Source organism: Podarcis pityusensis (genome assembly GCF_964106645.2).
Source record: "Podarcis pityusensis genome assembly, chromosome: 7".
NCBI lineage: Eukaryota > Metazoa > Chordata > Lepidosauria > Squamata > Lacertidae > Podarcis > Podarcis pityusensis.
In genome coordinates this window covers 16026584-16047286 of record NC_138031.1, presented here as the reverse complement: position 1 = coordinate 16047286, position 20703 = coordinate 16026584, and the positions used below count along the sequence as shown (strand labels likewise).

Below are 20703 nucleotides of genomic sequence, written 5' to 3'. Positions count from 1 at the left end.
CATCGCAGGGATTCGAACCGCCGACCTTCTGATCAGCAAGTCCTAGGCTCTGTGGTTTAACCCACAGTGCCACAGTAGAAGGGACTAAAATTCACACCTAAATAGTTGGGGCAATTGACAAGGGGAAGTGGAGCTGGACTGTGGAAGGGGGGGTTAATCCTTTGCCCCCATCACAGATCCAGTTAGAAACCCCTCTTTTCCCCAATACATTAGCTCCTTTTAGTCCCCAGTATAGGAACTGCAAGATCAGCAAAAGCGTGTATGTACCCAATACAACCAGCATAGTATCTTAAAATTTGGGGGGGAAGGGATCCTAAGGACTTATCTTTTCACCTTCTACCTGTGCAAAGCAATTTTTTTTGAATAAAATGTGGGGTAGACCCTAATAAGCAAAGGATTTTAGGTATACGAAAAACAGACCACCAAATTTGTGATATTACCACGCAAAAATGACAAAGATTTAGTTGGGGGGGTTAATTCACTGTGCAATTAACAAGATAAGTGAGTCCCCTGGCAGGTGGTGGTGGTGGTGGTGATGATGATGATGATAAGTACCCCACCCATCTGACTGGGTTGCCCTAACGCCATGGACCCCCTGGGCGCGTTTTTCTGGGTTCAGGTTTTTCTGCTGCTGCATGAAATCTGCACCTCCCTACTTCTTCCTTTCTGTGGCATGTACCTGGGTCTGACTGCAGAATAGATTTTTGCACACCACCAGCAAAACAATAGTATAATATCGAAATAATATTGTATCCCTAAAGGGACAGTGCTAAATATACCTTGGTACCAAGGAACAGAAGACCGAGAGGTAATATAAAATAAATCAGATTTACTTTTGGTAAATTAACATCATCTCAAGCTAGTGTTAGAGGATGCAGGGTTTCACAGAACTCTGCACTGGGAAGAGTATGTGTGTGCTCAGCATCACCTGAGATCACTTGGGAGGATATTAAACTGAAAGAGACCTGCTGCTGCTCAAGCTTATGAAGCAGCTTGCCTCTTCAGCGGTGGGAACAGCAGCAACAAAAAGCAGCAAGTTCTCTCCCATATGGATTTGCTTCCCCTTGTTTGGAGCCCTGTTCAGGTTCCATCACCATCATTCGGACTGGCACAGATGGCCAGCAAGCATCAGAATCTGTAGCCGCCGTGCCCTATATCCAAATTTAAGCTTACGGGGAGGGAAAAGGAATCCGTAAGACATTTGTCTGTCCACTCTGTAGGCTGTGCAGCTCTGACTATTGCTTGGAGAGATGCGTAGGTCAGGCCTCACACAGTTGGCCAGCTGCTCTGTGGCTCCAGGCACCTCTGCCTGCATTGAAAGAAGGAGAAGGAGAAGGAGAAGGAGAAGGAGGAGGAGGAGGAGGAGGAGGAGGAGGAGACGGAGAAGGAGGAGGCGAAGGAGAAGGTGAAGGAGAAGGAGAAGGAGAAGGAGAAGGAGGAGGAGGAGGAGGAGGAGAAGGAGGAGGAGGAGGAGAAGAAGGAGGAGGAGAAGGAGGAGAAGGAGAAGGAGAAGGAGAAGGAGAAGGAGAAGGAGGAGGAGGAGGAGGAGGAGGAGGAGGAGGAGGAGGAGAAGGAGAAGGAGGAGGAGGAGGAGGAGGAGGAGGAGGAGGAGGAGGAGAAGGGAGGAGGAGGAGGAGGAGGAGAAGGAGAAGGAGGAGGAGGAGGAGGAGGAGGAGGAGGAGGAGAAGGAGGAGGAGGAGGAGGAGGAGGAGAAGGAGGAGGAGGAGGAGGAGAAGGAGGAGGAGGAGGAGGAGGAGGAGGAGGAGGAGGAGGAGGAGAAGGAGGAGGAGAAGGAGGAGGAGGAGGAGGAGGAGGAGGAGGAGGAGGAGAAGGAGGAGGAGGAGGAGGAGGAGAAGGAGGAGGAGGAGGAGGAGGAGGAGGAGGAGGAGGAGGAGGAGAAGGAGAAGGAGAAGGAGAAGGAGAAGGAGAAGGAGAAGGAGAAGGAGAAGGAGGAGGAGAAATACTTCTGTTTATTTCATTTACTTAGATGCTGCTTACTATTCAGAATTTCTCAGCAGGAAAATATGGAGCTTCTGGATCCCCTAGCAAGCACAGAAATCTAATGCCTACTCTTCCATTGTTGTTCAGAAAAAGACCGACCCAAGTGCACCACTTCTTAAAAGAGCCTATTCTCTTGCATGTTTCGTACTTAGATATGCAATGCAAACCCAATTCCCCGTCTCGCACCCTGGAGTAAAGGAGGAGAGCCCTGTTGGATTAGACTGAAAACCCAGAAACCTGTTACCCACAAATTTATTCATTTATCAGATCCATAGCTGCCAACTTACAGATTTGAAAATAAGGGACCAGCAGCCTTGAAAATAAGGGATCAGCAGCCAAAATAAGGGATTTTCCGGGCACAGGTATGTTCAACTTCTGAGCCCCTCCGAGCCAAAGGCAGAAAGCCCAGCCAGCAGCCAAATGAAGCCTCAAGCGGTGGTTCCTACAGCGCAGCAACCCAGCAAAGGGGATGCAGCAAAGAAAACCACCGTCACCTTTCCATTGGGAAGCGCTGAGCAAAGGCAACGCGGCCAATTTGATCGGCACAAGGCATGCAAGCTCCACCCCCCAGTCGTTCTTAGACTCCTTATTGGGTGAGCAACGCAGCCAAGCAACACAGTTGGAGCCTCCCTCCTCCCTGGCTGGCAGGGAGGGAGGGAGAGGAGCTGCTTCCTTTGAAACCCGGGAAATTTAAGGGACATCATCAATAAGGGACAGCAGCGGGACACGGCGCTGGGATAAGGGAGTTTCCCGCCAAATAAGGGACGGTTGATAGCTATGATCAGATCCCTATACTGCTCTTCATTCAAGGATCACAGGGCGGTTTACAATGTTAAAATAAATAAAAAATGTAACATAGTAACAAACAAAAACGATACCCCACCCCAAACCCACCCACCCACACAGAGTTTAAAAGGCCATAGATTCTGTAATTAGCCAAAGGCCTGGGAGAAGAGGAATGTTTGGAGCCTTAAGGTATGGAATGAGCCTCCAGTGAGCCTCTTTGGGGAGAGCATTCCCCAAACGGGAAGCCACCACAGAAAAGGCCCACTCTGGACTTCCACCCTCGTTGAAGAGGCACATGAAGAAGGGCCTCAGAGGATGATTGCAGGGCCCGTGTGTTGGTTCATAAGGGGAGAGGCAGTTGCTAGCTAAATGCTTCCAAGAAGGGCAAACCCCTTTCAGTCGCGTTCTGCTTACAGAAATGGAGGGTAGTCTTTGGGGGAAGGGGGCCATAGCTTAGCACATGAGCATCTCCTTTGCATGCAGAAGGTCCCAGGTTCAATCCCCGGAATCTCCCAGGTAGGGCTGGCAAAGACTCCCTGCCTGAAACCCTGGGCAGCCTCTGCCAATCAGTGCGGACTATACTGAGCCAGATACACCAATGGTCTGACTCAGTAAATGGGGGCCTCCTTCTAGCTTTGTTCCTGAAGTCCATGGAAGTAGTGATCAGGGCACACATGATGGTGTGTTCCTGTGTTTTGGACCCGAGTAGGCATCCTAACCCCTTCCTGGATCACTGCCTTGTTGTGGCGAAGGGGCTTGAATAACTCAAAGAAGCTCTGAGCTATGCCGTGCAGGGCCACCCAAGACGGACAGGTCATAGCCGAGAGTTTAGACTCAATGTGATCCACCTGGAGAAGGAACTGGCAAACCACTCCAGTATTTTGCCAAGAAAAGTCCATGGACATAAAAAAGGAGAAGCTTTGAGAAGAAAGTGAGAGTTTCCAAGGCATGCTCTGGTTCATAGGGTCACGGAGAGTCGAACACGACTAAGATGACTAAATAACAAAAGGCATCCTAAAAAAACCCTCAAGGTGGAAACATGCCCTTTGAATGGCATTGTGTCCTTCAAAAGCTCCCTCCCTATTACTCCTTGCCTCTGTCCTCCCTTCCTCCCTTGACCTTTCCTCTGTCAAAATGTGGACTGAACTCTGCTCAGGCCAGAGGACAACCTCTGTGCTATTCAGTAAAGTTCTACCTACACAGTTGGTGCTGTACAAATCAATCGTGCCAAATAATCTCTCTCTCTCAATGCAAAACATGCCTTCATTATTTGCTCATTTGCAATGTTCGCCTTCAGGACTTTGGCAATGGCATAAAGGTCCACAATTCAAATGTAATACTGTATGGAAGAAAAAAATATTCTCCTGCTGCATGCAGGTCCATTAGTATTCAGAGGGCTGTCTTACTATGGGAAAACCACTTAAACATGGGCTGGATTTCGACACATCAAAGAAGCGTTTCAGTTTAAAGCGTTGTAAATTTAAACAGGGAAAATAGGTAGAGAAAAACAGGGCTCCACGTCACCATCTGGTGGCACAATGTTATATCACATATACAACACGTATAAATTGTTTTTTCTTTACCAATCCAGCTGAGTCCATGATGTGTCTGATAGGATGCATTAAGAGATACAGGAAAACAGTCACCTGCTTTGAAATAGTGTAGGACGTCCAGAGAGGCATCAGGAATGTTTCGCTGTAGCCACTTTCAAAGTCATGGTGGTGCAAAATGCTGTATTTTGTACGGTAAAGAACAGCTGGGCGACCGTAGAGGAGGTGCTTGTTATCTGCAACGTACAGAAGATTGTGCGTGGGACCCACGCAATACAATACATACATTTCATAAATGTATAAAAGCCACTTTGCAAAGAAATATATATATATAAAAATTAAACCCCTCCAAACCACAATAATCAGCCACACCTATGATCTCTGCACCACTACCCAATACTAGGCAGCTTTTCCACAGTAATTTGGGGAGCAGAATTGCAAAGCAGCATAAAGTATGACTGGGTAGTCCTCTCTGCTGCAAGCTGACTAGAAGAAGAAGAAGAAGAGTTTGGATTTGATATCCCGCTTTATCACTACCCGAAGGAGTCTCAAAGCGGCTAACGTTCTCCTTTCCCTTCCTCCCCCACAACAAACACTCTGTGATGTGAGTGGGGCTGAGAGACTTCAGAGAAGTGTGACTAGCCCAAGGTCACCCAGCAGCTGCATGTGGAGGAGCGGAGATGCGAACCCGGTTCACCAGATTACGAGTCTACCGCTCTTAACCACTACACCACATTGGACTAGGGGGCGTTTCAGGCCAGGGAACCTGTGGCTGAGTTAATGGACTGCAACTCCCATCATCCCAGCCCATGCCGGCTGGGGCGGGTTGGAGTTAGAGCCCAACACCTGGAGGACCACAGATTCTCCACCCCTGCTCAAACATTATGTCATGGCAAACCTAGGTTAGCCAGCCACCGAGTGTATACTCATCAGAGAGCTACAACCAACCTCGTGGTCTAATCAACGTCTGCAAGACCCTACTTGTGTACACCTTTAAAAAAATACAAGATACACACAGCTGTCTTTAAGCACACTGGAAGTAAAATCAGTCTGCTTTCCAGGGTTGAAAGCTTTCACGCAACAGCATGGGGGTTCCCTCTGAACATTAAGAAGGGCTCTAAAGATAGCCAGCGTTGCTGCAACTTGCATTCCCGGGTTCCCACACCTCAAATAAGAAACAAGTATTACAACACCCAAAAATTCTTATCTGGTTCAGGCTCTGCTCACTCAATCCCCCCCACTGATTTTCCACATGTGCGCATGTGCGCAAGAACTGCTCCACCAGTGACAGGCTTCCAGGCAAGGCATCTCCCCAGGACCTAGTATTATAAAACTACATTTCCCAGGGGAATCAAAGTGCCCTGCCCTTTGGCTCATGCCTGCTGCTACCATAGCACTGCAGCCACGGCAGCTATTAAGTGTGGCAGAAGAGATGGGACCAGATAGTTAGCAAGGGATTTGGGTGAGGGGTGCATAAGCTCCCTAAACAACTTCTAGCAAAATTTGCCTGGTTAGAAATGCACAAGATGCTGGGCTGCTTTCTTATCATGTTAAACTGGCAGTTTAGTAAAGCTAAGCATGAGAAATAAAATGGTTCATTTTACTGAGTCGGCCCCTGTGTCCTCACCTTCCGTTCCTTTGACATAAAGACGCCGATTGAGTTCGTCCAGCTTATTCTATTAAAAAAAGAGAAAGCACACACAGAGAGCACATAGGAGATTGGCAGCTGAACTAAAAGATCGGCAGCTGGACTAAGAGAACGTTCTCTTATTCCCATTCTCAATATTTACCTTGCAAAGCAAGACTTGTCCTGTCAGAAGGGCTCTGGGTAAGATTTCCTAATTTGTAAGGACATGTTTCTGCTATACCCCTTTGCAAGCAACTACTGACAAGAAAGAATTTGCTAAAGTTCTGCATGCACGCCAAATCAAAAGGGGTTATAAAAATCCACTCAGTTCTTTGTCTAAGGTCTTCTCTTGATGAGTGTCTGAACAGTCCTCTACTTGGTAGGATGCCCAGGCCAATCCATGCAGCTAAACTGAGAAGACGGACCATACGGGTTGGATGGATTTGTGCAAGGTTCAAGCTGCAGTCAAGTCAACTGCTTTGCCCTGCAGGCCTCCTTATAGCAGGACACGGGCACGAACCTTTCATTAGGCAAGACTCCATGCCCCATCTCTCCAGGAATCTGCATGCCACATCATCTTAGCATTTGAAAACTGGCTCCCTTTGCAGCAAAAAACATACAAAGGCTTAGATTTTTTAAAAACCAAAGTCATAGGGTTTGCCAACCTTTGGGGGCTTACTGTGACATTTGGATTTTTCAGCAAGTGCTGTAAGCACCAGCTGCTTTTGTGACTACTCTCCCCTTCCCCTTGATCACCTCCCAGGCTCCCGCCGAAACAAAAACGCACACACAGGCAACACTTTCCCAATGAACTTGGGTAAAAGTCAGATCCAGTAGAATTAACCTGATCATTGAAAGGCACATAGAGTTGAAACAGGAAGCGGGACAGAGGATCACTCTTCCATCTACCTCCTTCAGCTCCATGTATTTTTTAAGGGAGAAAAACCGAGGAAAACTCAGTGAGGTTGCCGTGGAAGGGGTGCAGCTTGGAGGTTTCTTGGGTGCCACTGGACCCAGCAAGATCGACCTCAGCCAGCGCCCATCTCCTTACAACCAGTCTAGGGAGTGGAACTTGCTTTCTGCCTCCTACTCATCATCATGAGACTCTGTCCCATGAGACTAGGGCCGTTCAGGATTTAACCTCCTTCCACTGGGCCTGTAAGACAGAGCTATTCCACCTGGCCTTTAATTTGAATTCAGCCTGATCTTTTATCTCCCTTCTCTTCCCTCCCCCTCCCCTTTTATGAAGATCACCCACTTTGAGACCCGACAGCTAATTCTCCCCTGGCCTCCTCGCTGGCCCAAGTAGGACTAATTCAGCCAGCTAGCCCTGGGGATTATCTAATTGAATTTTGAATTTTATTGTTATTCATGTTTTTATACTGTATTTTATGCTGCTTTTATAATTAAGTGTTTTAAAGTGTTTTAAATTTGTTGTTAGCCGCCCTGAGCCCGGTTTTTGAACCAGGAAGGGCGGGGTATAAATAAAAAAAAAAGTTGTTATTATTATTATTATTATTATTATCAGCAGCGGCAGGGAGGAGACCAGTTCAGAGCATTGCTCATTGCAAGGGGGGAAATTAGCCTACTACAGGCAACCTGAGACACATTCAATGGCGGTCCAGGAGAGAATGATTCGTATCACTTGTCAGGTCACGTTACACACTGGTCACCATGAAGCATTTCAGACATTGCTAGCAGACATTCAAAGAGGCGATTGCCTGGTGGACTTTCCCAGTAGCCAGAGCTTCCCACACCCTTACCTTGTCCTCACAGGTGCATCCCAGGTCATAGTCAGACGAAGGTGTTGTGGCCACAGGATAGAGCGGCCGAGTAACTTCTTCTGGCATGACTGGCTTATACGTGTTGCTCCGCAGGAGGTGATTTAAGCTTCCGTGGGTCCCGTTATTAGGAGCAGGCTTTAATCCAAGGAGATCTGGAAGGTGCATAGAATGAAACTAAGTTCCGCATGCCAGCTCGCTGTGGCACTTTCAAGACTGCAAACTGAATGGCCCCTTGTCTCCCGAGGCAGCAACTTATGGTGTGTCGCCAGGAAATTGTTCTTTAGAAGAGCTTTCTGCCATGGCTGTTACTTCGCATTGTTCATCTGGTGTTACTGCTTGTGCTGTTTTTAACTGTTTTTATTGCATGTCACACAATGCCTCGAGGCATGTGTGGAAAGGGATAGATGATGCAGAGACGGCCAGAGAGACAAAAACAGTCTTTTCAGCATCAGGTGAACATCTTTTCAATCTCTGCTTAAGACAATTTCACCTGGCCACCATGTTTTACTCCTGGCCATTGTGACATTATGTGAATTTTAATTACTGCTGGGGTATTATTATTATTATTATTAGTTAGCCACACAGAAAGCACTTTTGCTGAAGGGCAGGTTAAGGTTAAGGTAAAGGTAAAGGACCCTTGGAAAGTTACATCCAGTCAAAGGCGACTATGGGGTTACGGCGCTCATCTCGTTTTCAGGCCGAGGGAGCTGGCATTTGTCCACAGACAGCTTTCTGGGTCATGTGGCCAGCAGGACTAAACCACTTCTGGCACAATGGGACACCATGACGGAAACCAGAGCACACAGAAACACCGTTTACCTTCCCGCCGCAGCGGTACCTATTTGTCTACTTGCACTGGTGTGCTTTCAAACTGCTAGGTTGGCAGGAGCTGGGACAGAGCAACGGGAGTTAAGGAAGCATGGCAGATTGCCCTGCAAGAGGCAACAATATAGGATTCTGCTCTTCAGCCTGCAACAGAGCTGCTCAAAAGAAAAATGTGGTCCTAGAACAGAAGAAAGAAAGAAAGAAAGAAAGAAAGAAAGAAAGAAAGAAAGAAAGAAAGAAAAAGTGTTTCCACTTACCACACATCACATTGTAAAGTTCTATATTCTCAAAAGGAGGCACTTTTGCCCTGAATTTAAACGAAGGTCCGTAGCCTACAAAGACCGTCTAAGAGAAAAAGACAGAAAAGAAGAAACAGTAGCGTCACTGTGGCCGAATGCATTTTGTAATCTGGGAGCGGCTGTCTAGAGGGCCACGCTGATGTTCAAACCAGTCTTCTGAGGGCCACGTTCCAGCTGCTTGTGGCCCATGTCTGCGCTTAAACACACAATGTCCACACATGCCCACCAGACCTGTAGTCTCCCCTCTGTCACAAACACAAGCAGCCAGATGCTCCTACACACAAACACCCCCCGCCCCCAATATCCAGCCTTGTCCATTCCAGTGCTTGAGTGAAATGTCTGGAAATGCTGCCTTCTACTTTGAGACTTCCCACCTACTTCCACTCCTGTGCTGGAATAGGGATTGGGAAGGTAATGTCGGCTTCTCATCTCAAACAGTAGCCAGAGGCTTCATTTCCAATCTCAGCCCCATGCTGTTTAGCACCAAGAGAGGAAATACACAACCCCTCTGAACCTCTAATGAGTAGGGAGAGCAATATTACTACCCAGCTGGGAGACAAAGCATTCTGCCTACCCTTTAAGCTAATTCAGGAATGTTACTTTTGTGCTAACCACACTTGCCATGCCACCTCTGAGTATTTTGCTACCGCTTACCTGCATGCTATTGATCTTGTTATCGTAGCCGTGGTCTCCGTGGAAATAGCATTTTCCTGATATTTTCTTAAACACGTCTCCAGGTCTCCTAGAGGTTTTAAGAATATGTTGTTCTTTTACTGCCACAAAGGAGTTCAAATGCAGCTTAAGGTTCAGTTCCCCACGGAGGGCACCTTTATATGCCACTTTTTTTACTGGTGGGATTCAATCACAGCAAATTAAGGTTGCAGGACTGAAGCAAGCCTGCTCCCCAACCCCGCCAAAAAAAGAACCACAAACCTAACTTTTAGCGGCAAGGGAAACGTTGCAACAATACACTAAAATGTGAGATAACAATGGCTTGATACAAGGTTGCGGAACCATTGGATAAACTTTAAATAAATCAGGTTGAATGCTGGAAATGACCGATTGCAGAAAGACAGCTATTTACGCAAAGGTAGGGGTAAAAGGATCTGTTAATTTTGACTCTCTCTCTGTTTCTCATTTTCAATTCAAATTCAGTTCTTCACATTTCTGCAGCAATTTGCAATTTTTAAAAAACCCAAACCTCATGAAAATTATTCAACATTTTTGTGCGACTTTAAACCCAACACACACGCTTTTGTATGGTGTTTTGACATGTATATATATATGCAAGCAATTTATCCTAATACCACACGTTTTTGCATGTTATTTTCACCAATATATTTGCTTTCACTCGCATTTCCCCGCTAATATATGCATTTTTGTAAACATTCTTTTGATTGGGCAGCTAAAAATTCAGATAGGTGTGAATTTCAAAGGACGGCTGCGTTTCTGTTTTCATATTGTTCCAGGAACTACAAATTTGAAAGATTCAACTTTAATTGTGAACTGAATCAACCTGCCCCCAGACAGACAATCAGCCACCCTAGTTAAATGTTAATGAAAATCTAACACACCATTAGAATTTTTTTTAGCAAGAAACCTCTTCTCAACTCTTGAAAAACTAATGCTGCAATCCTTGCAACAGCTACTCACAAGTAAACCACAAATAAGCAAGGCTAGGATTGCAACCTTGGTCTAAGCAATATTATTTTATAATTCTGAGGATCATTCATACTGTTATAGCTGTTGCCGCTAAGGAAATCAAAGAAAAACTATTGCAATAGGAAACTCTTCAATATTATCGAGTCCAGCTTGCAAGATGTACGTTTTTATAATTCTCTATAGGACTCTCTTTTTGAGACTAATGAGTAACCATGCAGCAATTCTGTATGTCAACAGCTACTGATACAGACACGGTTGGTTTCTTTAGCTATGGATAAGAAACCAAGCTCAATTTACTGCTTTTTTTAACAGGTGTTAAATGTAGATCATTGGAAATCTCGAAAGGCAAAAAGTCATAAGCGGAGGAAGACGTCTGCTTACTTGGCCACATGCCATCTTCTTTCCACCAGCAAATGAATATCCTCGATCCTTCGGTTATTGGCGTAATGCAAACGCTTAGGGAGATGCTGCTTCAAATATGGCTTGAAGTGCTGGTCAGGCTTCCTGCACTGAAACACAGAATTGTAGAGTTGGAAAGGTGACCATGAGGGTCATCAAGCTCAACCCGCTGCAGTGCAGGAACCTTTTTGCCCAGTCCGGGGCTCAAACTCACAACCCTGAAATTAAGAGTCTCATGCTCTACCAACTGAGCTATGGAGTTTATAACAGGGAATGGCAGGTCGTCATCCAAGTCATCTGCCGCCAGAAGCAGGAACACTTTCTAAACCTATCCTTACTTAATAGCAGTGCACCCTCTATCTCTTATAAAGCTTATATCAAGTCAGATCATTTGCCCACCTCTATTAGTATTGTCGCTGTGGGTTAAACCACAGAGCCTAGGACTTGCCGATCAGAAGGTCGGCGGTTCGAATCCCCGCCATGGGGTGAGCTCCCGCTGCTCGGTTCCTGCTCCTGCCAACCTAGCAGTTCAAAATCATGAAGTGCAAGTAGATAAATAGGTACCGCTCCAGCGGGAAGGTAAACGGAGTTTCCGTGTGCTGCTCTGGTTCTCCAGAAGCGGCTTAGTCATGCTGGCCACATGACCCGGAAGCTGTACACCAGCTCCCTTGGCCAATAAAGCGAGATGAGCGCCGCAACCCCGGAGTCGTCCACGACTGGACCTAATGGTCAGGGGTCCCTTTACCTTTACTAGTACTGTCTACTCTGATTGGCAGCAGCTCCACAGGGTTTCAGGCAGCAGGCTTGCCAAACACCCATGCTCAGGTGAGAACTTAACTTGAGGCTACAGGCACATAAGCAGCAAGCTGAGGCTTCATGACCCAAACACCTACAGTAACATCTAATGTAGGGATGTCAGAGAATTCCAGTAGGAAACAGAAGCACAAATTGACCATCCCAGGTCTAGAAAGGAAATTAATCCAGTGAATATGATCGGTATCAATCCAGCTAATACAATTTGTATTTGCTGAAAACCATGTTTTTTTAAAGCCAGCTCCCTCGGCCAATACACAATGAATGACTTTTTTCCACTTTGTTTTGATGCTTCCTTCACCTTGAAATGAACAGTGTGCAAATAATTACAGAATTGATTATGCTAAATTTGTAAGTGGCAAAGGTGACACTAAACAGCAGGCAGCAACGTGAAAAGTTTAGTGTTGGGTGGAAACCGAACCGTGGCAAAACAGAAACAGCGCCAATTGTGATGAAGAAAGAGCAGGAGGGAAATAGCAGCCTTCTTACAACCCAAATCCAGTGTTAGAGTCATTGAAAATAATGGGCATACCTACTTTAGATCCATTAATTTAAATGGGTCTCCTACGAGTATAACTTGGTTGGATACAACCACCACAGTTTGGGCTGAGAGTTTCTCATCTGCAATTGATTGCAGTGAGTTGTAGACTGTTTGCTTAATTTCTTCCACCAAAATCTTTAAGATTGGGGAGCTGAGGGTGGAAAGAAATTGTGTTAACACAATGCTGAGATGACTTCCATTTTCCAAGGATCCAAATTCCAAGTCTAAACTCTTTTTTCTTCTTCACTTTTTAAAAACAGAGATGTCAATTCTTTCAATGGAGTACTAGCAAAATATTTACTTGGAAAAGAGGTTTTTTTTCCATTTCCAAAGGGATGGGATAAAGGGACTGTGTTCAGAGAATTAAGGCATTAAGTTGGTGCATGTTATCCAGAAAAGTTATAAAAATCTGTTAGCAGCAACAAAACAGTGGAAATCATGATGAGCTTTCTTCCACACCCATGAACGGTCCTATTTAGGAGGCTTTATGATGGTCTGATCAGCATCCTCTTGACCAAGTCCCGTGTTAGTTAAGCACTGTAAATGCTCAGCCCATAATTAGAAGCCACAAGAGTGTGTGCTAAGCAAATACTTACTGTGAGATTAGCAACGATGGCTTTTGGATCATCTGTTGGAGAAAGGGGAGAAAAAAGAAATCAACTGAACCTTGAGCTAGAGAAAAAGTTTTCAGAACAAGAATTAGCTTTCGTATTAAAAATGCTTTTATTTTGCATCCTGGGATGGATCCAAACCATGCATTTAGACGTGTGGAAAGGGTCCCCTGCTTGTGGAAGAAACATTTATGCTTTGTGCTAGAGCACTGCACAAGAAAAGTGAAACAAAGAAGGCAGGATGATGTTCTACTTGGGTAAACATAACTACTGTATTTTTCACTCTATAAGACTCACCAGACCACAAGACGCACCTAGTTTTTGGAGGAGGAAAACAAGAAAAAAATTATTCTGAATCTCAGAAGCCAGAACAGCAAGAGGGATTGCTGCGCAGTGAAAGCAGCAATCCCTCTTGCTGTTCTGGCTTCTGTGATAGCTGCGCAGCCTGCATTTGCTCCATAAGACGCACACACATTTCCCCTTGCTTTTTAGGAGGGAAAAAGTGAGTCTTATAGAGCAAAAACTATGGTACTCTAAAACTTACTGGTTTATAGTGTTGTGGGGACTATTGCCTATTTGCAGAATAATGCCAGCTGCTCCCGACACTTCTACTCTCAGCTCCATAGATCCAACCCACTGGATGAAATATTATAATGACCTGTTAGGACAGGTATAGAGAGCCTGTGACTCTCCAAATGTTGCTCAACTACAATAACCAATGACTGATGTAGAGCATGAGGATTTCGATATCAGGGCCGTAGGTTCAAGCCCCATGTTGGACAAAGGATTCCTGCACTGCAGGGGGTTGGGTGACATGAACCTTGTGGTGAATCAATCAGCTCCAAGCAGCACAGCCCCCATCGTTCAGCCCGGACATTGAGGCCCAGCGCTGAGGGCCTTCTGGCAGTTCCCTCACTGCGAGAAGTGAGGTTGCAGGGAACTAGGCAGAGGGCCTTCTCGGTAGTGGCACCCGCCCTGTGGAACGCCCTCCCAACAGATGTCAAGGAAATAAACAACTACCTGACTTTTAGAAAACATCTGAAGGGAACCCTGCTAAGGGAAGCTTTTAATGTTTGATGTTTTCTCATGTTTTTAATATTCTATTAAGAGCCTCCCAGAGTGGCTGGGGAAACCCTGTCAGATGGGCGGGGTATAAATAATAAATTATATTATATATGAAAGTTGTAGCTCATCAACACCTGTTAGACTATAGGTTCCCCATTCCTTGTCAAACAACAGACAGCAGGTTATGATCTGAAGGCACTCAAGGCTTGCTACAGCTTGCTACAACTAAGCAAGTCTGGTTCTGGTCAGTACTGGGATTGGCAATCATGCGAGAAATAAATGTGTGCCCCCTTGTGTTCCATGAAGAAAGTAAAGTGGAAGATAAATGCAAGAAAATAAACAGGGAATTTGTCATTCCTAAACATCACTGGTAGGACACAGGTGGCGCTGTGGGTTGAACCACAGAGCCTAGGACCTGCTGATCAGAAGGTTGGCGGTTCGAATCCCCATGACGGGGTGAGCTCCCGTTGCTCGGTCCCTGCTCCTGCCAACCTAGCAGTTCGAAAGCACATCAAAGTGCAAAGTGCACATCAAATAGGTACCGCTCCAGCAGGAAGGTAAATGGCATTTCCGTGCACTGCTCTGGTTCGCCAGAAGCGGCTTAGTCATGCTGGCCACATGACCCGGAAGCTGTACACCGGCTCCCTCAGCCAGTAAAGCGAGATGAGCGCTGCAACCCCAGAGTTGGTCACGACTGGACCTAATGGTCAGGGGTCACTTTACCTTTACCTTTAAACATCACCGGTATCTCAAAATCCCTGAGTTAGGAAGTGTCTCTTAAAACAAGATCGCTCTCAGCAAGAGTGTTATCTTCATACTAACATCATTTCTGGCAGCAGGAAAAGTATATATATCGGGACACACGCAAAGGTGCAAGGTGAACACTGCTAAGATCAACTTACATCTGACATTGCTGTTAGCTTTGGCACGAATGCGCCCCAGTGTTCCTGGTATCAGAATTATGTCATCCACATTAGACAGGTAGTTGTTTAAATATTCAGTTCTTTCACAAGCGGCATCCTCCATCCCTGTACCAAGAAACATGATTTAGAAGGGGGTAGGGAGACTCCGGCATCAATATTTGTTACTTGAGAGCAAACTGATGGTGAGGTTAAGACTCTGGGAGCCCTTAACAGTTTGCTTCTTTAACTTCACAGCAATGGCAACTTCCCTGAGAACACCCCTAGTCATAAATAAGACCAACCAGAAGTGTCTAAGATTTTGCTAAGATGGTGATTGTGGTGAAGATAAAGGCATAAAATCAGGCTTGGAAATAAAATGCAGTTAGAATATCAAAGAACTATGACAAGCACAGTAAACCTCTGCTAAGGAATTCAAGCAAATTTAAAAACAGAGACTTGCAGCCCAATCTTCAGGATGTTTACTCAGAGCTTAGGCTCCGCTGACTTGCATGATTCTTCTCTCTAGAACGTATACTTAAGACTGCAACCTGAACACTGAAAATACTAATGCGTTGGATTTTAAAAGTAAAATAGCCCTACAAAACACCTGTTAGCAATAAGAGGTGGCTGAATACACCTGAGGTCCATGACTAAATTATCAACCTTGTCAAGGTTTCTGTAGTTATAGTTGTAGCTTCTTGGCGTTATTCTTGTCTTTATACTCTTAGAAATGATTGATTGCACATTACCCTGGCCAGACTTCAGTAAAAAGAATTCACACACACTCACCAAACGTAAAGAATCAAAAAGTTGTATGAGGTCATCCTATCTGCCTAGAATAATCTCAAACTGGTTTTGACATTCACTTCTGGGGGCTGCAGCCCTGACCCATCAACAACCTATGCTCAAATAAGGAATTAGATTGCCATCATCTCTGTCCTAGACTGAACTCGTATTGTGTGGGCTTGTTTCAAAAGTTGTTCCAGCAGCCCAAGCAGAATCTCAGTTCTTATGACTAAATTAATAGGTTTGCGAGACAAGCAGTGAACTCTTCAGGCGGGTGACATCTGAACTATCCTTCTTTGGTCAGATTGTTTTGTTGTTGCTTTTAACCTTTCAGTAGTTCATCTCTCAGCACACTGTTTGACACATTCATGATAAATGTGATAAAGTGAAATACAAATTGCCAAATGAGACTAGACTTCAGAAGGCCTGAAGTGGGAACAAACCACTGCAAGACAACACCTCATCCTCTTCCTTCCTTTAGATATTTGTGTTTGCACTCATTTCACATGTTTCTCCCTATTCTCCACACAACGATATGTGTATGCCTTAAAAACATGAAGACACACGCTGGAAGCTGAACGACTCCTAAAGAAGCAGCTCTCTCATTTACCAACACTCCCTTGACATCTTTTGCTAACTGGATACCTTTAAGTATTTAAAAAAACATTAGCTGAGACTTTTGCACTAAGTTTAAAAAATAAAATAAAATAAATAATTACCATGATCACCAACGAAGATAATGTTGACACATCGGTGCAGGTTCAACTGCTTCAGCCCATCCATTAGTTGTCCCAGGATCTTGTCAATCTCTCTTAGTGGATGCAACATCTAAATATGCATATATTTACACAAAGGATGAAAATCAGATCTTTCCCACCCAACTCTCACACTTTGGTTCATTTTCCAGCTCAATTTTACACAGCCAAAGCCCAGCTTTGGACTTGGGGCATTATCACCATGCTTTCAAATGTATAGTGTCAGTGAAATAAAGTCCAGAAAGATAAAGAACATAGTCTAATCTGGTGTTGGAGCAGACCAAGGGACTAGCAAGCCCAGCACCCCATTTTCCATATGTTTAGTAGTCACTGATGAGGCTTATGGTGCAATCCTACACATATCTACTAAAAAGTAAGCCCCACTGAGTTCAATGGGACTTACTTCCAGATAAGTGTGTATAGGACTATAAACTTCATCTCCACTAATTTGCACTCCCCATGATGTTATCCTTCCATGTTTTTCACATGAGCGTTCTCATATATGACATTCAAAGTGATAGTAAGATTTTCTGCGAAATCCCTCAAATGGTGGTGAAGCTTGAGCCCCTGTATGGAAATCACTGATCTAAGAAACTGAGATGATCATATGGAAATACCAACCAGCTTGTGAAGTATGCTAGAACACAGGTCTTTTGTAGACTCGTATTCTTAAGTAACATAACAGAAGACTTCAAATTTTAAGTGAGCCCCTAGTCCACTTGCTTAAACTGTTTAAAAAGGCCTTGGCTAAAGATATTAAAGATGCCTGAAATCCATACTTTTAAACAATAGACATATACAATCAAAATATCCGAGCACCACACAATGCACTACCAAGACCTAGCATGGAGGTTTTTTGCCAATATGTTTCTCCAAACAAATACAATGCCTGTATTTAATAAAATATACTTCACTCAGATTCCTCGTGGGACAATGCAAGCAGAGGACTGCATAGCCTTCATGTTTGACCATCTAACAAATTAGTTTTAGAGCGAAGTTGAGCGACTGTCTATTTAAGAATGAAAGCTACTGGGCAAATGCTTCTTTTCCTACACAACACTGCATTTTGCCTATTTATTAGTGAACCACAGAAACAGCTCCCCACCACCACCACCTTTTCTAATGCACAAGCCTTAAACTTGGGAGTTCGGACTTGGAGTACTCATGAATTTCAAATGAGCGGCTTGGGGTGGGTTTTGCTTGTTTGCTTTTGCGGGAATATTTGCCTCTGAGGAAACCTGAAGCAGTGGCATTGGCAAGATGAAAAAGACAACCAGTCACATACATTTACGTCCTATGTCCAGATTGACCGAAATAATCCAAAACTAGGCATTTTTAATACTGTAAAATAAAGCACACACAAACATCAACTTCAGTCTACTTCTGCAGGTTCAAAAGTTAGGGAACCTTCGGCAAGCCTCCACAATGTCAAACCAAGCCATTTCTACGACCTATGAAGAACCTAAAGCTTTAGTGAAGACATCCCACAGATGTCCAAGTGCAGATTGCTAATCCTGGGCTGTGATTGCTCAAAGAGATGCCCCAATATCTCTTGCCAATTTTCACCACCTCAAAACATCCCTCGAGTTCTGAGGAGGCATTTTAGGTCTCCAAAACAAATGGCTGACATCAAATATTAAGCTGATGGCCATGAAATTGAAAAGATTTTACAGACCAATTCTTGTGACCCAGCTTTTCCTTTGATGCCCCATTATAAGGGGATGCTAAGAGCAGCCTTGTGCCATGCTAAGAAAGGAAGTCAACTGGTAATATTTCCTCAGGAACCCTCAGGCACTACTGGTAAGACTATTCCAGATGGAAATACACCCATTTCAAGAAATGATTTTTAGCCGAAAAGGATGATATGAAGTCTGGCAAAAAGCTTGACTCTAAGGGCTTGTCTAGACATTTCCATCTGTGGACAGAGAACTTTGGATGAACTTTTTTCCAGCAGGATTTATTTGCTGGTGTGCCCTGTCTGTACCATTTATACACATATTTTGTAACAGTTATGATGATTGGGCTTGTACAAGGAGAACACAAGTCCAAAAAAGAGGGAGACGAGACAGACTACCGTTGCTGATTAAACAGTAGCAGTCTGTTGACATATTTTCAAGATGGTGGCAATGGAAGTTCCACTCTGAAGAAGAGAATTCCAAAGTTGAAAAAAGGAAAAGAATCAAATGGTACAAGAGCTTCATAATTTGGTGCGTGTCAATTTTGTAAACTTACTTTGTTCCGACGGGATTCCGCAGAGTATTGTTCCGCTCTTGGCGCTTTTCTTCTTTTCTTGGAAGAATCAACACGTCTTTTCTGTCTCCTCTTGGGAGTGATCTTTCTCTTAGGTCTTTTAGATGGAGTAAGAGGTGAGCCAAAACTACTCTCCTGTACTGGCGGAGAGAGATGCCTGGACTCAGAAAAAGCTCATCTCGTCTAACACCAGATGGTTAAAACTACCTGTGCCAGCAGCAGATTTAGGAATCAGTACACCAAGTCTTGGTTAAGGCCACCAGAGGTAGTTCAGAGGTCAAGTCAGGGCGAAGTTACTTCAGTCAGTTACTTATAAGAATAGAACTAGAGCTCAACAGAAACAACAATTCCCTGAAGCAGAGGTTTATTTTCTAGTGGGAAAAGGGCTGTGGCTCAGTGGTAGTGGATCTGCTTTGAATGCAGAAGGTTCCAAGTTCAATCCCTGGCATGAAAAGACTCCTGTCCTGTCTGAAACTCTGGAGAGCCACTTTCAGTCAGTGTAGTCAATGTTGAGCTATACTCTCAGTAAACAGCTTTCTGTGTTCATAAAGGGCCCCATTTTATGCTCTAAAATTTGATTTCATCAGATTTTTTAATGCGTTTATGCCTTAAAATATTGATAATCCACAAAATGTGAGCCAAATGTATAAGAGGCCACAAAAATGATTCACATTTTATTTCCATGTGGCCAGCATGCTAGTCTGTATCTATATGTTCCATGCGCCAAGGGGCATGCCCAATTCTTATTGTTATTTTTAAAAAACCAGAAGGCACAATATTCTTGGCAGGAAGTAGCACTACACTATTGAACTTTTCTGTAAATATTGATCTTTTCTGTAAAAAAACACACCAACCCCACACATATTTCTGAATGAGATGTAATCCCACAGTTGCCACCTGTAGGGTACCATTTTGTTTTTAGCCAGGTAGTTTTCATCAACATTGGACTTATTTTTGTTGCTGGGCAAAATCACCGTGGCACCTGTTGGGAAAGGGCCTAAAGATAGATGCCGGAGACAGGAGGTAACAGTGAATGGTCCATTGCGTTAAGAAGAGGGAGAAAACCATTTGGGGGGAAAGAACAGCCTCAGAGGCAAGCAATGCGCAGTTGTCCGAGACGACTTTAAATTGATCTTTAAAAGAAGCCACATGGCATGCAACTCCAATTGACTACTCCAATGAGAGTTTCTGGCATCTTTTAGGATCAGCTTCTCAGAAGAGTGCAAGATGACACATACAGGGAGATAGTGCAGTGCAGCTCATTTAAAAAAATAAAAAAAAGATGAAGAAAGGAAACGCAGCGAAGGAGGTTCAGACTCGGCAGTGATTTACAACGCCGTTTGTTCCTATCCGCTTAGCCATCCACCGTCTTTGTTGTTTCAGTCGCAGACCCGCATTCTTGGAAGGAAAAACAGAGTTACCATCTGCCATGCTGTTTCATTGCTTCCCAGGCAAGCAGCTGGAAGGGAGATGCTAATCCAGTTCCATTTGTCTCTCTCCAAAAAGCAGCTTCAGAGTTTCTTTTTTAAAAATATATATACATAGAAGAGGAGGAAGAGTTCAAGCTTCGTGCAGTCTTGATGAGGAGAGGAGCAGAGGAGGGAGGAAAGGAAGGATTCTCATAGTTTACTCGCTCTTTCTAAAAGAAGCACAGCCAGAGCTTTAAACTGGGCCACCAAGTGGTTCTAAATAAATCAGAATTGCCATCCCAGGGTAGCATGTTAGAGGGGCAGCAGAACAGTCCATAAGCACATGAGTTTGTTGTCCGGTTTGCAGCTCACCTAGTAGACCGCGCATTTCGTACATACATTCGCAAAGTGATAGCTTCTCTTTCCAAAGAAGTTAGAGCTAGGAAGAAAGCCAAGTCTCTATTAACCAGCCAGGGCATCACTTCAAAAGAGGAAGAACAAGGACTATCAGTACAAGGGGTGAAAGATGGATGCATAAGATCTCTAGCTTTGTAATTAAGAGTTATAGGATCACACCCACAAAGGAGGCAGAATCTGGTCAGCCAAGGGTCTACCTCAAAGGATAACTTCCCACAACA

General features: G+C 44.5%; 1 protein-coding gene across 4 annotated transcripts in view; it reads right to left on the bottom strand.

Moving 5' to 3' along the window:
* Window positions 1-20703, bottom strand: part of ENPP2 (ectonucleotide pyrophosphatase/phosphodiesterase 2) — a 90705-nt gene that overhangs the window by 9548 nt on the left and 60454 nt on the right. For 3 of the 4 annotated variants that reach the window (XM_081012549.1, XM_081012548.1, XM_081012551.1), the window contains 11 exons: window positions 18639-18791; window positions 16371-16479; window positions 14866-14991; window positions 12884-12915; window positions 10916-11043; window positions 9527-9614; window positions 8831-8918; window positions 7728-7900; window positions 5965-6013; window positions 4434-4573; window positions 1174-1309 (listed from right to left, as the gene is read on the bottom strand). In XM_081012549.1, coding sequence (XP_080868675.1) covers window positions 1174-1309; window positions 4434-4573; window positions 5965-6013; window positions 7728-7900; window positions 8831-8918; window positions 9527-9614; window positions 10916-11043; window positions 12884-12915; window positions 14866-14991; window positions 16371-16479; window positions 18639-18791 — 1222 coding nt within the window. The remainder of the gene's footprint in view (window positions 1-1173; window positions 1310-4433; window positions 4574-5964; window positions 6014-7727; window positions 7901-8830; window positions 8919-9526; window positions 9615-10915; window positions 11044-12883; window positions 12916-14865; window positions 14992-16370; window positions 16480-18638; window positions 18792-20703) is intronic. The other variant, XM_081012550.1, reaches the window with a different exon arrangement.